Source organism: Gobius niger, assembly GCF_951799975.1.
Source record: "Gobius niger genome assembly, chromosome: 15".
In the NCBI taxonomy this organism is placed as follows: domain Eukaryota; kingdom Metazoa; phylum Chordata; class Actinopteri; order Gobiiformes; family Gobiidae; genus Gobius; species Gobius niger.
Window position 1 is genome coordinate 24,420,211 of NC_136866.1, and position 15,104 is coordinate 24,435,314.

Sequence of the window (15,104 nt, forward strand, 5' to 3'; positions counted from 1 at the left end):
GTTATGAATTGAGAGAAGACAAATATGAACTGCTGAACTAACAGTAATAATGTGTTTAGTCAAGGTCAACTACAGGTTCAGCAGGTTTTATTCAAAGAAGGCTGTGCACTGGTAACTCTTGTTCAAATGCTGTATTGTGGATTGTAAATGGGAAAGGCCTGAATATAATGAGCACAGAGAAACCCGTGGCCTTGAATATTGCAACAAGCTGTGTCAAAACAAACTTAATTTTTGAAAAGACAGTGGATATTTCAATGAAATTAGATGAATCCATTATTTTTATTTTTATAACAGCTATCATGTTTCCCACTAAGGAAATTCTTAACTATTCTTGATATTAGTGGTTAAATAGGCTGGTTAAAGTTGAATAAAAATAATACTTACTAACATTGTGTGCAGGCTTTGAGAAGTGTAGGTGTTCACCATAGTAATCAATGTTTCCAGCGTCATCAACTTGACAGATACACACACAAAAAATGAAAGCAGAATATGTTGTTATGGAGAAGTGAAACGTCCTCAAATGTAAACAACCCAGTCCTGTTGACTACTTTGGACACTTCCACTTCATATTTCAAAGAGTAAAAAGGGCCATTGCAAATTTGGGTAAGTTAAATCAAAAACACAAATAAACTATTATTATTATTTATTATGTATCATGTATTATGTATTATTTATTATTTATTATGTATTATTTATTATTTATTATTTATTATTTATTTTATTATTTATTTTATTTTTATTATTATTATTATTATTATTATTATTATTATTATTATTATTATTATTATTATTATTATTATTATTATTATTAAATAATAAATAATGTGTCCCGTCATTATTTACGTTACGCTGACGTCATTACGACAAGGCTGGGAGTCTGACGGCGGTGCCCTCATCAACAACATGGTCCGTCCATATCTGTGCCTCAAGTCCATTTAAAACACTGAGAACTCTCCCGGCCCTGGCCTTTCCTGCCTTATCAAATTACCAATGGCATGGACGAGTTGTCCTTTAGTCATGTTCAAGCAATTAGGTGATTTCCCTTCAGCGAAATGTAAGTTTAAGGCTACGTTTCTGTAGCAGCTAGCATTAGCCCTGGCAGAACAGGAGACACCGCAGCAGCAGCACCGTTTCTCACTTATTGCGGGTAACGTTTTTCTTTTACGTTTATTACTTAATTATTTCTCTGAACTGATTCAAAACCTTTAATCTGCCTCCAGGTGATACTTTATTTATTTTCATATCTAGTGTATCTAATGGATTTTAATGCACCACACAGAAAGTTTTCACAACTTCCTGGACCATCTACACTAGGATGAACTGGACTAACCCACGAATAAACTAGATTAAAACTTGCTCTACTTTTGAAAAATCTGGGTCTAAACAGTACTAAAGAACAAAATGTGTTTCTATTTATTTATGTTTGTGTGTGGTGTCAGTAAGTGAGACATTTCGGAAAATCTGCTGTTGCCATGGAGATCCGCAGTGGCTGTTAACATATTCCATAGACTAACATAAGCTAGTAAAAACAATATACAAAATTGAGAGAAAGTCTGAATAACTTCAGTATTTTACCTTAAAAAATCTCCATTAGTTAATTATTGCTGCTGATCCCATGATGCTTTGCAATATGACAGCACAATCCTGAACTCTATTAAATGCTGTTTCTGATAGTGTACACATTGACATTGTGACATCTCTGAGTCCGACAAGATTTAATCTGTACCAGACTTGACTCAGCAGGTGAACTAACAAGGAGTGGCCGTCGATGCTGCTAAATTACACGTCAAACAGACTTACCTTTAAGTGTAATGACAGGCTGTTGGTTTGTCTCTGCATCCTCCAGTGTGAAGATGGAGGCAGTCACGGCGCTGCTCCTGCTCCCCCTGCTCCTGTGCACTCTCTCCGGGCACAGCGGAGCCCAGGCCGGGATCTCTTACATGGATCTAACCCAGAGCATGAGCAGCCTCCTCCCCAGCCTCAGCCGACCAGCCAACCACAGCCGCATCCGCTACGGCGTGATGTTCGACGCGGGGAGCACGGGCACGAGGATTCACGTTTACACCTTTATACAGAGCGACAAAGGTAAAGTGTTTATAGTCATATGTATGAGACTGCGCTGTTTTTAACTATGCAGCTGTTGCCTTTGCATCTGGAGTCACCAGTGTTGGGGAGAATATTTAGGAATTCTATTTAGTTACAGAAAACTGAATACTTGCCAATACTTTGTCCAATCAGAGTATTCTTAATACTTAGATTACTTTCACATTGATGTTAAGTATATTTATGTATAAATGTGGCAAATGATTAAAACATGGAGCTACGCTCTATAGACCGCCTGATATGAACTTATTTACCCCTGATCAGGGACGAAAGAACATCACGTGGCATGTACAAATCTGTTCCTAATTTTGGAGGAGAGACAGATAATTGATTATTGAAAGTTAAGCACTACAGAGATAAACCTTCCCCTGTTTTTTTTTTTTTTTTTTTTGACTGAGTGCAGGCTGCAGCGATGTATGCCTTTGATTTTAAGAAAGTAGCTGTATTCTAAATACTCGACAAATGAGTGTTCTACTGTGTTTTTTTTTTTGTGGAGCATTATTGTCTTTTTGTTACATTACCCACATTACTGACTGGAGTGGCCAATGGGGTGAAGTGTGTTACCCAGACAAATGCACAACATGCTCTCGGTTATGCATTTCTATTTACTGGAGAAAAAGTGGAGCACAGCAGTCTGTGTACATACAGTCGAGTTCACGACCCTACCGTGTAAAGGGAAAGAAACTGAAGAAATCTCAATGTAACATTTCTTTGAATGCGTTTTCTTGCTGTAGCAATATTGTGCATTCTGATTACCATTACTACTACTTATTGTGTTTTTTTTTTTTCAGTTCATGAAAGATCCTTCATTGTAACCTTCAATTTGTTTCTTTTTCAGAAAAGCTGCCTATTTTGGACAATGAGATGTTTCAGTCAATAAAGCCTGGTTTGTCTGCTTATGCTGATTCTCCGGAAATGGTAAGTATCATGAGAAAAATTATGATTTAAAGACAAAAATAAAGGAACTGAATTCGAACGTTCTCATCCAGATTCTCATATGTTTTTGGCACATGCTTTTTCCTCTAATTGGCGTCATTTGTTGAATTTTCTTCCATTAAAATATCCATTAAAAATGAATTCTGAACAAAAACTCGAGGTCACCGAGACTTGGTTCCTTCCACTGTTGTTTCAGGCTGGACACTCTGTGCGGATGCTGCTGAAAGTGGCCAAACGAACAGTGCCTCGTGTGGAGTGGAAGAGAACTCCTGTGGTGCTCAGAGCCACAGCTGGATTGAGATTGCTGCCCAAACAGAAAGCTCACGCTCTTTTGGACCAGGTGAACATTTCTTGTGCTTATATCGGCTGACACATCGGTCGGGTCCTGTGTTCTGTCAAGTATTTCTCTCAATTATTTAGGTGTGTTCTTTTATCACTGTCACAATCACCTTATCTGACACTTTATGGGGAAGAGCCTCCTCTTTTCCAGACAGCAGATTATAAACCCCTGAGAGATGGAGCCGATAGAGGGATAAAGCACTGTTATCAGACTCAAGGCTCTCTGTGTGAAGTGCAACGATGTTAATGTGTGGCTTTGGGGCACTTGAAAAGATAAATGACAAATGTATTATTTCTCTGGAGGCAGTTAATTAGTCCAATTATAGGACGGCATCTAGAAATTAGCCTCCATTACAGCTGTAGTGTAGAACGTGATGATATACTTTTTGATGGAGCCTAAATCCAGTACTCCAGCATCGTTTATAATGGTTTTAAGTAAACATTACTGAACAGGATCATTATCCTAAAGTAATGTGTAAATGTGACGCTAGAAGTAAGAATATTGAAATATGTTTTATGTAATCTGTGTTTCCCTCTTTACATTTTCTTTACATTTGATGAGGCACAGTTAATAATTATAAAGGTAAATGGCATTTAACACAACTTCTCACACACTTTTAGTATTTTATGGAAAGGAAGCTTATAGCGCTTTTCACATGACAGGAAATAAGAACCACTCAAAGACACTATCGTCCAGGGATAGGGCTGGGTACCGTTAACCTCTTATCCCCCGCCTGAACCAAGCACATTTTCTCCAGTTTGGCATCTCATTTGAAAGCTAAGACCTACAAAAGTGATTGTAACTTTTTTGTCAATTTGTCGCTGCGTTTTTTTTTTCATCCTCGTTTTCGTCACTATTTTGATGCTTTTTTTTTTTCAAGAAGCTTTTAGATTTGGGTAAAGTGAAAAAGTAAGTGGGGGTTAAGAGGTTAAATGATTAAAAAAAAGTTACGGTACTGGTATTGAAAAAAAAGTTTAAAGAAAAAGAAAGTATTGAAAGCAGGTACAGCATTAAAGGACGTTACACCACAAATAAATGATACAAATGTAAAAAACAAAACATAAAAAAGACATAACATTTGTTTAAAAAACAAATGTTGTTTAAGTATCAGTATCTGAAAAAAATACAACGCTGCCCAGCCCTATCCAGGGGTAGGCAAGTTTGTGTCGTGGAGGGCCGATTTTCTTCAAACATGGCGGCTTACCGAAGTGGAGAAATGAAAAAAGAAGTTAACACTTTATTTTACAGTACCCTTGATACATTGTACCTAACTACATTTAGTACAATGTAATGTGCTCTGTAACAGTGTGTAATAACTTGTACTTATGGGTTAGATACAAAATGGAATAATATGTATTTGTAGTTCGTAGGTACATAATGTATTAAGACATAACTCTAACCCTAACCTTAAGGGTCTCGTGTCCTATTACATTATGTACCTACAAAGTACTAATACAAGTTATTCCATTACATTGTACTAAAATGTAGTTAGGTACAATGTATTAAAGTAGTGTAAAATAAAGTGATACCAAAAAGAACAAATAAATCACACAGATTTCAGCCAAATCAACAGACGAGGCACTAAACACTAAAACTGAGAGACTTCCACATCTGGATAGAAATGATTGGCTCCGAGTCCCAGATGCTCCAGTCGTTGACTTACTCCAGTGTTTCTGTGTCGTAGGTTCAAAGTGTGTTTGATGAGTCTCCGTTCTTGGTGCCAGACAACAGCGTCAGCATCATGGACGGCACAAATGAAGGTAACGCCCACAGTGGGTTTATATACTGCTCTATCTCAATGTGATTACGCTGAAATCTGACACTGAAAATGTTCAAGTTATTCATTACTTTCTGTATTTTTAATCACTTTTTTGTATCTTGGGTGATGGACTGAATTTACCACACCCCAACCTTTTATAAATGTAAAAGATTTGGCAGCAGTAGTTGCTGTTCAGGGTCTGAATATGTAAATTGAATTCATATTTTTCTTACTTTTCATAATCTTCCAAACTTTTAATATCTATTTTTAATGCACTATGGTTGGTAATCCATTTATTTCCTAATATGAAAAGAGGCCTGAAACTTCCTTCACCCTCTTTAAGGCAGGAACAAGTAACTGATTACTGCTGTTTAACACTTGTTTGTAAAATCTGATGACACTTAGAAAAATTATACAGTTGAAACCACACAGCTGTCGTCATCTGAACAGGCTTTAATTATGTGGAAAACATGTTACTAACTGGCTTTACAAAGGTGTTATCATACTGTCGGAGGTGATGTATCAGCACTTTTAGCTTGTTTGGAAATTCTCATCTTAAGCCCGAGTGTCTCGACGCAGTGTCTAGGTAAAGGTTTAGTTTCAAATTTAATCTTTGTCTGTTTGTAGGAATCTTGGCCTGGATCACTGTCAACTTCCTAACAGGTTTGTACTTATCAGCTTTTAATGTGTTATTATATAAAACACACCTGGATGGTCTCATTTGTGTCAGTAAGATATTTAGTCATCCTTGGGCCCTCAAAACACCCGTCTTCCCTAAACATCATACAGAGTTTTCCACCAAAGTCTTTCCCGCACTGATTTGCAAGCTTTCCGTCCATTTTTTCACCCCCAAGTTTCCTTTTTTCACTGCTGCCCTCATCACTGGAGCACAAGAGGAAGAAGTGCCCCCACTGCTGGCATTTTATATAACTGCATTTTATAAAATCTTAAAACTTATGGGTATTTTCGAGACACATATACTGTACATAAGTATAAATTATACTACACAAAAGACCTTGTTTAAAAAGACCTTTAATAACATTGGCTCAATGGCCCCACCTGGTGATGTCATGAGGTGGCGCTCCTCTGTCTGATTATTTGGGAGATTTGGGGCATGTGATCAGTGGAGTTGACAAGGCTAGTTTAAACTAATCCAAATCCTAAACCCTGATCCTAACCTTAAGCATAGCGGAATTTACTAAATGCGTTTTACTGAGATTAATTTCAATAAATGTTGCAAGAAAATAAGTGGAGGTTGACGTCTCCGTCGGCTGCGTTCAGACCCGCTTGGATTATTTCAGCACTCAGATTGCCTCATCTACAAACCACTCGTTGCAAACACCCGGCAGAACCTAAATTTTAGTCTCAATAATAATGCTTCACTTCTCACTGTGCCAGCAGAGAACAAGTCCAAGTGTTTTTTTTTTATGCTCAAATATTAGGACTAAATGTTTTTAGTACATTATCCATCCATCCATTTTCGTCCACTTGTCCGTTGCCGGGAAATCACATTGCACCAGCCCCCTATAGCTCCTCCTGCAGGTGGTGGGTCCACAGAAGGACGGCCTCACGATTCTCAGGCCTGTTGGTCTCTCATAAGGGGCTTCTGAATTGCTCTTTGTCTAACCCGTCACCTAGGACCTGTTTGCCATGGGAGACCCTACCAGGGGCACAAAGCCCCCGACAACAGAGCTCTCAGGATCCTTCGGGTGCTCAAACCCCTCCACCACGTTAAGGTGGCGGTTCCGGGAGGGGTTTAATACATTATTTTAAACATTATAAAGCCTAGATGTCCTCAATTATTAAGTAAATCTATAAAGCACAAAATCAGACCTTTGATCAAAGAACTGTTTTCAGGTCACTTGCAAACTCAGACTCAAAAGACAGTTGGAATCTTAGATCTGGGAGGAGGCTCCACACAAATCACTTTCCTGCCAAAACTAAGGGTAAGACGTTTTTGTTTTATTTATGGATTTATTTGTTTGTTTAAGGTAATCCACGGTGCTGTATTTGCTCCATTTGGAAAGGAATTAGGGAAAGGACACAAAACTCTCACTGGATTATTATTCCTCATCCGGTCCACAACCTGTACACTTAATGTCTACCTTTTTATAGTGATGATTCAAGGACAAAATGCCTACAATTGCCTGGTACAATTATCTGGTTCTAACATCTTTGTCCTGATAAATACATAAATGGAAAAATAAAATTCAAAAGGCCATTTGCAAAGTGATTTTAGCATTGCCTTTTGAATGTGACGAACTCTCACTTCGTCATCATTTCTCATCGTGTCGCCTACATGTGTAATTCAATGGTGACTGTATAGAAACGATCACCGCTGAGTCTGATCAGTAATGGTTTGTGTGATGTTTTGTTTGCAGAAAACCTTTGAAAGTGTTCCCAGTGAGGACTACGCGGTCAGATTTGACATCTTGAATTCAACGTTTGAATTGTACACGTTCAGGTGGGTAACAGTGGAGACAGGGGACAACATACAAGTCTGTGGACATTTCACTATTTTCTAAAGAAGCAAGAAATGCTTAAATGTTGAACCCGACGACCTCACAAACTTTCCCTGTCAGTCTAGTGGTTTATAGCCCTTTGAACTGACAATTTATGGCAAAAAAAAGAAAAAACCTCCCTCAGTTTTTAAGCTAATAGAGGAGATTTTAAACTTTGTGCCAGTGTTTGTTTTAACCCCAGTAATTAGGGTTTCTGTGGGGCATTAAAAGCTTAACCCCCCGCTCCAGTTATTATCCTGGTATCCAGGCATTACCTAAATCTAAAAGCTTCTTGAAAAGTGCGACGAAAATGAGATGTAAATGAAGATGAATACTCAACAAAAATGTGACAAAAAAAGCGTAAAAAAGCAACAAAAATAACATCAATAAAGCGACAACATAGTTACAAAAACACACCAAAAGAGTTACAAAAACGTCACCAAAAAAAGACTACAAAAAAGTGATGAATAAAAAAAACACTTAATTTTACAGTACCTTGATACATTGTACCTAACTTCATTTAGTACAATGTAATGTGCTCTGTAACGATGTGTAATAACCTGTGCCTATGGGTTAGATATACAATGGAATAACTTGTATTAGTACTTTGTAGGTACATAATGTAATAGGACCCGAGACCCTTAGGGTTAAGGCTTAAGGTTAGGTTTTGGGTTATGTCTTATTACATTTTGTACCTACAAACTACTAATACATATTATTCCATTGTGTATCTAACCCATAGGTACAATTTATTACACGTTCTTACAGAGCACATTACATTGTACTAAATTTAGCAAAGTACAATGTATCAAGGGTAGTGTAAAATAAAGTGTTTCAGCTTTCAGATGAGGTGTTACACTGGCCTGTAGGCTGTAAGAAGCTTTTAGATTTGGGTAAAGCCGAATAGGGGGAAATGCACTACAATAAAGTGGGGGTTAAAAGGTTAAAAAGCATTAAAAATCATTAAATGCCTATTCAGCTGGGTTATTAAAAGGCATTACATTGGTCTTGCTGCCACCTGTAGAACAACAACCTGTATAACATCAGCCATATGTGCTATACCATATGGCTGATGTCATAACTCAGTGTTTGTCTATGGGCTGTGATTTTTTGACATCATCTGTTGCCTCCTGTAGTTACCTTGGAAACGGCCTGATGGCAGCGAGACTCGCGACTCTGGGAGCTTTGGGCGCAGAAGGTACTCAGCTCTTTCTCTCTCCTCTTCATAAATGTCTCCAGATCAAAAAAAGCACCAGTTCTTGTTTTCAAATATTAACTTTGTGGGCGCTGTTGGGCGTCTGGGGGAATCTGCGTCTGCGTTGGCTGCGGTAACCACCTGTCGAGCGCGGCGTGGGATTAAACGAGCCATTTGTGTGTTTTCCCAGGGCTGGATTGGCAGGTGTTTAAAAGCTCCTGTCTGCCAAAGAAATTCAAAGACGAGTGGAGCTTTGGCGGCCTCACGTATCAAGTGAGCGGGGATCCAGAGGGTAAGGGCCTGTTCACTGTGATCAATGAAATAATTAAAAACTATTGTTAGAACCTCATGACTCGTGCTGTCTCTGCTGTAGGCCTTTCCGGATATAAGCCGTGTTACCAGGAGGTGGGGAAGGTGGTGAAGGGCGTCATTCATCAGCCTCATGAGCTGCAGGATAACAATCTCTTCTATGCATTCTCCTACTATTACGACAGAGCGGTGGACGCGGGTCTTATCGGTCAGTATCAACACTAGGACCAGTGTCAGAATCATGGGGAAAAGGCATTAGGAATCACGGAGTTGGAGCCAAAATATTACATGCTTGCATTTACTATGTTACAAAGTTGTTCTCTCATCAAAATCCCACACGTGCTGAGCAGTTAGCGCTCTCGCCTCACAGCAAAAAGGTCCTGGGTTCGATTTGCTTTTCTATGTGGAGTTTGCAGGTTTCTCTCCCCGTGTCTTGATGGGTTTCCCCCATCATCTAAAAACATGCCCAATAGGTTAATCCTCCAGCAGGTTATTGTGACCATCAGCCTGGCTCCACATCTGGTCATGGGAGACTTGACAGCTATGCAACCTTGCGACAACTGCCACTCAGTCTTCTGCAGGTGGTAGTTCTCACGAGGTTAGTGACAGTGAGTTCAGTATGAAGGGGCAGAGAAATGTTTTATTTGAATGTTTAATTATGATACAGGAAATTTACGGGACAAAACTAATACAGGAAGACGGGGAGAAACGGGGGCAAAATATGGTACATTTAACAGCTATGGCGGTCACCCACTGCTCCTTTGCCCCAGCAACATTAAAGGATGGGTCTAATGCAGAGGACAAATTTCCCTACAAGGACAAGAAAGTCCACCTTAAAGGGATATTTCAGGATTTTTGACATAGGGCCTCATTTCCTAGTTATCCAGAGTGTTGCTGATTTCTGGAGATATTGTTTTTTGTAATTCAAGCAGTTCTTATATTTGAAGAGTTTTGTGGCGCTAGGCTAATGCAAGGCTAGCGCATTCCTATGGTATCAGCTAGCCTGCATTAAAAACAGTCTGACCCGCTCCACAGTGCACCTGAGGCAAATCACTTATAACACCAGACTAACCATATAAATGTCTGTGTCGATAGAGTAATTTTAACCATTTTGCTTTTAAAATACTGTATATTTGAGCAGCATCAGCTTTGTGGTTGTATAAGCTACGCAGCGGCGGAGAGATCTGCTACAAAATAGTCCCTCAAAATGCGATCATTCATGTGATGCAAGGTCAGTTATATTCCAAAAACTATTCTATGGACACAGACATTTATATGGTTAGTCTGGCGTTATAAGTGATTTGCCTCAGGTGCTCTGTGAAGCGGGTCAGACCGTTTTTAATGCAGGCTAGCTGATACCATAGAAATGCGCTAGCCTAGCACCACGTAACTCTTCAAATATAAGAACTGCATGAATTACAAAAAAAAAATATCTCCAGAAATCAGCAACACTCTGGATAACTAGGAAATGAGGTCCTATGTCAAAAATCCTGAAATATCCCTTTAACTTAACGCTGTGGCAGCTCCCAAAAAGCTTCCTCCTGAGGACCTAGATGTCCAGGAAACGCTTCCCTCACCTCTTGATCTCTTGCTCGGCTTAATCCTTTCATTATGAAGTAAAAACACAGCGAGGTGGTGGTGGGGCTTACGATCTCATCAGGAAGTGAAACTCTTGGATATTTTGTTTCAGCTGTTTTATATCAATAGTACATTTCCTAACCAACCTGCATAAAGCAAAATACCCGAGAGCATAAAAGAGCATCGTTGTCCATAAACCTCACTCATCGTAGGCTGTTTTACCTCTCTCCAGTTGAATTGGGTAAGCATGTCATTAATATAATTGATCCTCCATATATGGCTTTGTATGGCTTTAATCACAGCCCCAAATGAGCGCACACTAACTGGCAATAATGACACAAAATGACACAGTTTTCGGAGCTCGCCATTGACCTGAAGGAGAGCACCAACATGGGCCACTTTAGTTCCAACCTCCCGTATTAGTTTGACAGAAAGAGTTGTGTTTAGATTATAGTTTTTAAGAAGAACTCTCAACACAAGAACATCTGCAACACATTCTCCCCCCAAAAAACCTTTTAGCTCCACGCCTACATCCCTCATAATGGTAGCAGCGCGTTTGCTTTTTGCGACGCCATTGTCATGCCAGACACGGCGTGGATGAGTCACCGCGCTGTTCTCCGTGGATTTGATGAGCTATAGGTGTGTGGTAAATGCATCTGCCAGTCTAAAGGCCACACAGGGACTATTATTTGTATTATGCAAATGCTCACGTAAGCCGGCGTAATGATGGCACGGGGAGAACCTTTTCAAACATGCCGAGTGACCTGGTTTCTGCCGTTACAGACGGGGAGCAGGGAGGAAGGCTGGAGGTCAGAGACTTCAAGAAACGAGCCAAAGAAAGTGAGTTCAGCCGCAGTTTACTTTCTTCCCCCTTTTTTGGCAGATCCATTGTCGGCAATTTCTTCAACATTTCCATGGTTTTAAATGGATTCCAACTGAGATTTAATCCGAAGCTCTCAATAATAACACTGCTTGACTATTTTACTGCATAAATTTATGGAAAATACAAAAATGATTGCCTTAAACACATTCAGCTGAAATTGTGCATAATTTTTTGCTCAAAAGTTCCCAGCTGTGGCCGATTTGCATTTGAATATCGAACGTTCTCCACATTTTTGTTCCTGCTTGATGGAATATTTGCAAGTCCTATTAAATGAATAAGTCTGTGGCATCAAAATGTAGTATATAAAAAAACTATGGCTGAAGGTCTGGGTATTTCGTCTATTCGTACAAACTCGACATGAATGAACTGAAAAGGACAGAACATGACCAATCATTCAGTCCTTTCTTCCTTTTGAAATCCACTCGTCTGCAGAATAGAGGACAGATTTACTCACTAACCCACACAATGATGACCCTCCGTCTCTTTCAGTTTGCAATAAGATGACCAAGTCCCCTCCGAGTAGCCCTTTCCTGTGTCTGGACCTGACCTACATAACCTGTCTGCTCAAGGACGGCTTTGGGTTCAAGGACAGCACGAAACTTCAGGTAACGTGCGCCCATAAACACTTACAACACACAGCCCAGTAAATAAAGTAAATCAAATGCGTCCGAACAGATTACTTGGATTGTGATGTGGATCGATATGTTTTACGATACGGGAAACAGATTGCTTATGTAGTCTTGCGACATCAGGGTTTATACAGATTTTAGCGACCTAAATGTACTGTCTTTGAGTGCCATTTTTAACATCTAAACCAACTATCTCAGGGTTTCTACAGGTCTCAGCCAATCAAATTGAATGCGTTTCAATGCCTAATCACTACAGGCGCTTGTCATATAATTAGAATATCATGAAAAAGTGTGAAAACTGTGAAACTAATATATGATACTCATTACATGCAAAGTGGCATATGTCAAGCCTTTGTTTGTTATAATTTTGATTATTATAGCTTAGAGGCCCCTCCTGGAACTGCCACCTTAACGTGGTGGAGGGATTTTAGGGCCTGAATGATCCTGGGAGCTCTGTTGTCGGGGCCTTCGTGCCCCTGGTAGGGTCTCCCATGGCAAACAGGTCCTATAGGTGACAGGTCAGACAAAGAGCGTTCAGAAGCCCCTTATGAGAGACCAACAGGCCCGGTTAGAATTGTGAGTCAGTCCTTCTGTGGACCCACCACCTGCAGGAGGAGCCATAAGGGGCTGGTGCAATGTGATTTGGGCAGCTCCAACGGCTGCCCCCACGACCCGGCAACGGACAAATGGAAGAAAATGGAAGGATGGCTTACAGTCCATTTTGAAAATATTGGGGTTAATAAGCATTATTAAGGGGTTAAAATAATTTGGGGTTTTTACAAGCTGAGCCATAATAATCAAAAAAACAAATCAACTCATTACTTGCAAAATGAGATATGTAGCTTTTAAGTTGAATAACAGAAGTGTTATTCAACTTAATATCATATAATTTCATGATATTCTAATTATATGACAAGCACCTGTAAATGTTTAACGCCACAAATGCAAAACATCTCGGCATATTTCATTCCGTAAGATTCAAACAAACTGGGGAGTGAGAGGAAATTATAATAATCACAACTAAATGGAAATGGGACACAACGGGAAACTTTTGAGCAAAAGATTGTGGGAAATTTCAGTCCGAGCTGCAGCTGAATTTGTTTTTGACCAAAGTTTGTCAAATGTCTGCAGTAAAAAATAGCTGAGCGATGTCATTGTCTCTATGGAAAAATTATATTTTGATTTAGTAATTTGAATCCATTTTAATGACGTTTAAAGAGACAAGATGCAAGTTGGTCATTTTATACTCACTACTGCCACCTCAGGTCTTACATGTAACTGCAGTCTCTACATTGAGCTTGTGCATGACGGCAATTCGGACCCGAAGTAACAACTTTTTGAGTGACAGCGCAGGATTTTAGAGGCAGTTGTGAACAGGTCATTCTACACATCAGGACATGGCTGGAACATGTAGGGGGAGGAAAATACTTAGTTTTAACATTTTTAAACTGTGTATAGTCCCTTTAAGGCCTTAATTTTGGCATAATTCAGTGAATGACTTTTACTGCTTTTTAATGCCCTGCAGTAACCCTGTAACTTTATTGCCACAAACGCATAAGGATCTATCCGGGTTTCCGTGGGGCATTAAAATAAATTCAAACTGGCATTAGATCTTAATTTCTTAGAAAATATGTTTTTCCTTAGAGGCAGAACCCTCTCAATGACATCACTCAACATTTTTTACTGCAGACATTTATCAAAAACATAAAACCTATGGTCTAAAACTAATTCAGCTGTCGTTCTTTCCAATTTAGTTGTGATTATTAAAATTTCTTCTCATTCCCCTGTTTGATTGAATCTTACAAATGAAATATATATATTAAAAAGCTGCCACCTGTAAAAACCCTGTATACGCATAAAAAATCTAAACATTTGTATCTTGTCCAGCAAACAGGAGGAATGATGGTAAAATCTATATTTAAAAAGAAAATGGACAAAACAGGAAAATATAGAGTAAGATTTTAAAGTCATTGAAAAGTAATTGAATAAAACTGAGCTAAACCTGAACTGAATACTTTGTAATAATGTATTTTTGATCATATCTGGTGTAGAAATTAGTCAAGCAATGTCACTATTGCCAAAGAAATGATACTGGAATCATTACAGCTTGAAATGGCAGGATGGTAGAGTGGAGAGTGATTGTATTTATAGGAAAAGCTTGACAGGACATTGCTGCTTCCTGACTGAACGTACTCGATATTACCAAGACAAAAACAAAACCATTTTCTTCATTATTCCATCATTTTATTTCAATAAATACAAAAGGCATTTGAGTGATTTGGTGTTTTTTGGGGGGATTTTTTTTTTATGGCCACAGTTGACCAAGAAAGTGAAGAACGTGGAGACGAGCTGGGCTTTGGGAGCGACTCTGAAACACTTCCACGACCTGAAGATCCACTGAGGAAACACCGGACCTACTTGAATGAAATGAATGAAACTTGAATTGACAATTGTTTTAAATTATTCTGATGAGTTTAGATAGTGGTTCTCAACTCTTCCAAGTGCTTTATTTTGATTCGCCACGGCAAAAACAGCACCGTTAGAAGCACTTTGGTGTCGATGGCCAGTTTATTAGCGCTGTATGACCTGGAATGTTCCATAATGTTGCTTTAATGTCTCTTTATTTGGGTCACGGCTCGTCATGAAAGGTTGAAAGTGGGTCGTGAGGCTGCGCCAGATGAGAACCACTCGTCTAAATTTTGTTCGTCGTTTAAAGGCGAAATTTATTTATTTGACCAGGACATACTCATTTATATTGCACTTTACAATGTCCAGCGGGTACAAAGCAGATTCTACATGTTTTTAAGTGTTCCCAAAAAATTGTTTCATACCAAATTCTGATAAATTTTTGAAGTAGAGTATGAGCTTTGT

The 15,104-nt window shown here is 39.1% G+C and overlaps 1 protein-coding gene across 1 annotated transcript; it reads left to right on the forward strand.

The window, feature by feature from the left end:
* Nucleotides 1-881: 881 nt before the first annotated feature.
* entpd5b (ectonucleoside triphosphate diphosphohydrolase 5b) lies at nucleotides 882-14,740 on the forward strand. The gene is made up of 14 exons (XM_079572774.1): nucleotides 882-1,054; nucleotides 1,847-2,085; nucleotides 2,942-3,021; nucleotides 3,236-3,379; nucleotides 5,064-5,139; nucleotides 5,766-5,801; nucleotides 6,996-7,084; nucleotides 7,520-7,602; nucleotides 8,776-8,837; nucleotides 9,025-9,126; nucleotides 9,208-9,351; nucleotides 11,505-11,561; nucleotides 12,094-12,209; nucleotides 14,551-14,740. Exons 2-14 carry the CDS (start codon nucleotides 1,854-1,856, stop codon nucleotides 14,632-14,634), a joined length of 1,305 nt encoding a protein of 434 aa, XP_079428900.1. The 5' UTR covers nucleotides 882-1,054; nucleotides 1,847-1,853; the 3' UTR covers nucleotides 14,635-14,740.
* Nucleotides 14,741-15,104: the final 364 nt, after the last annotated feature.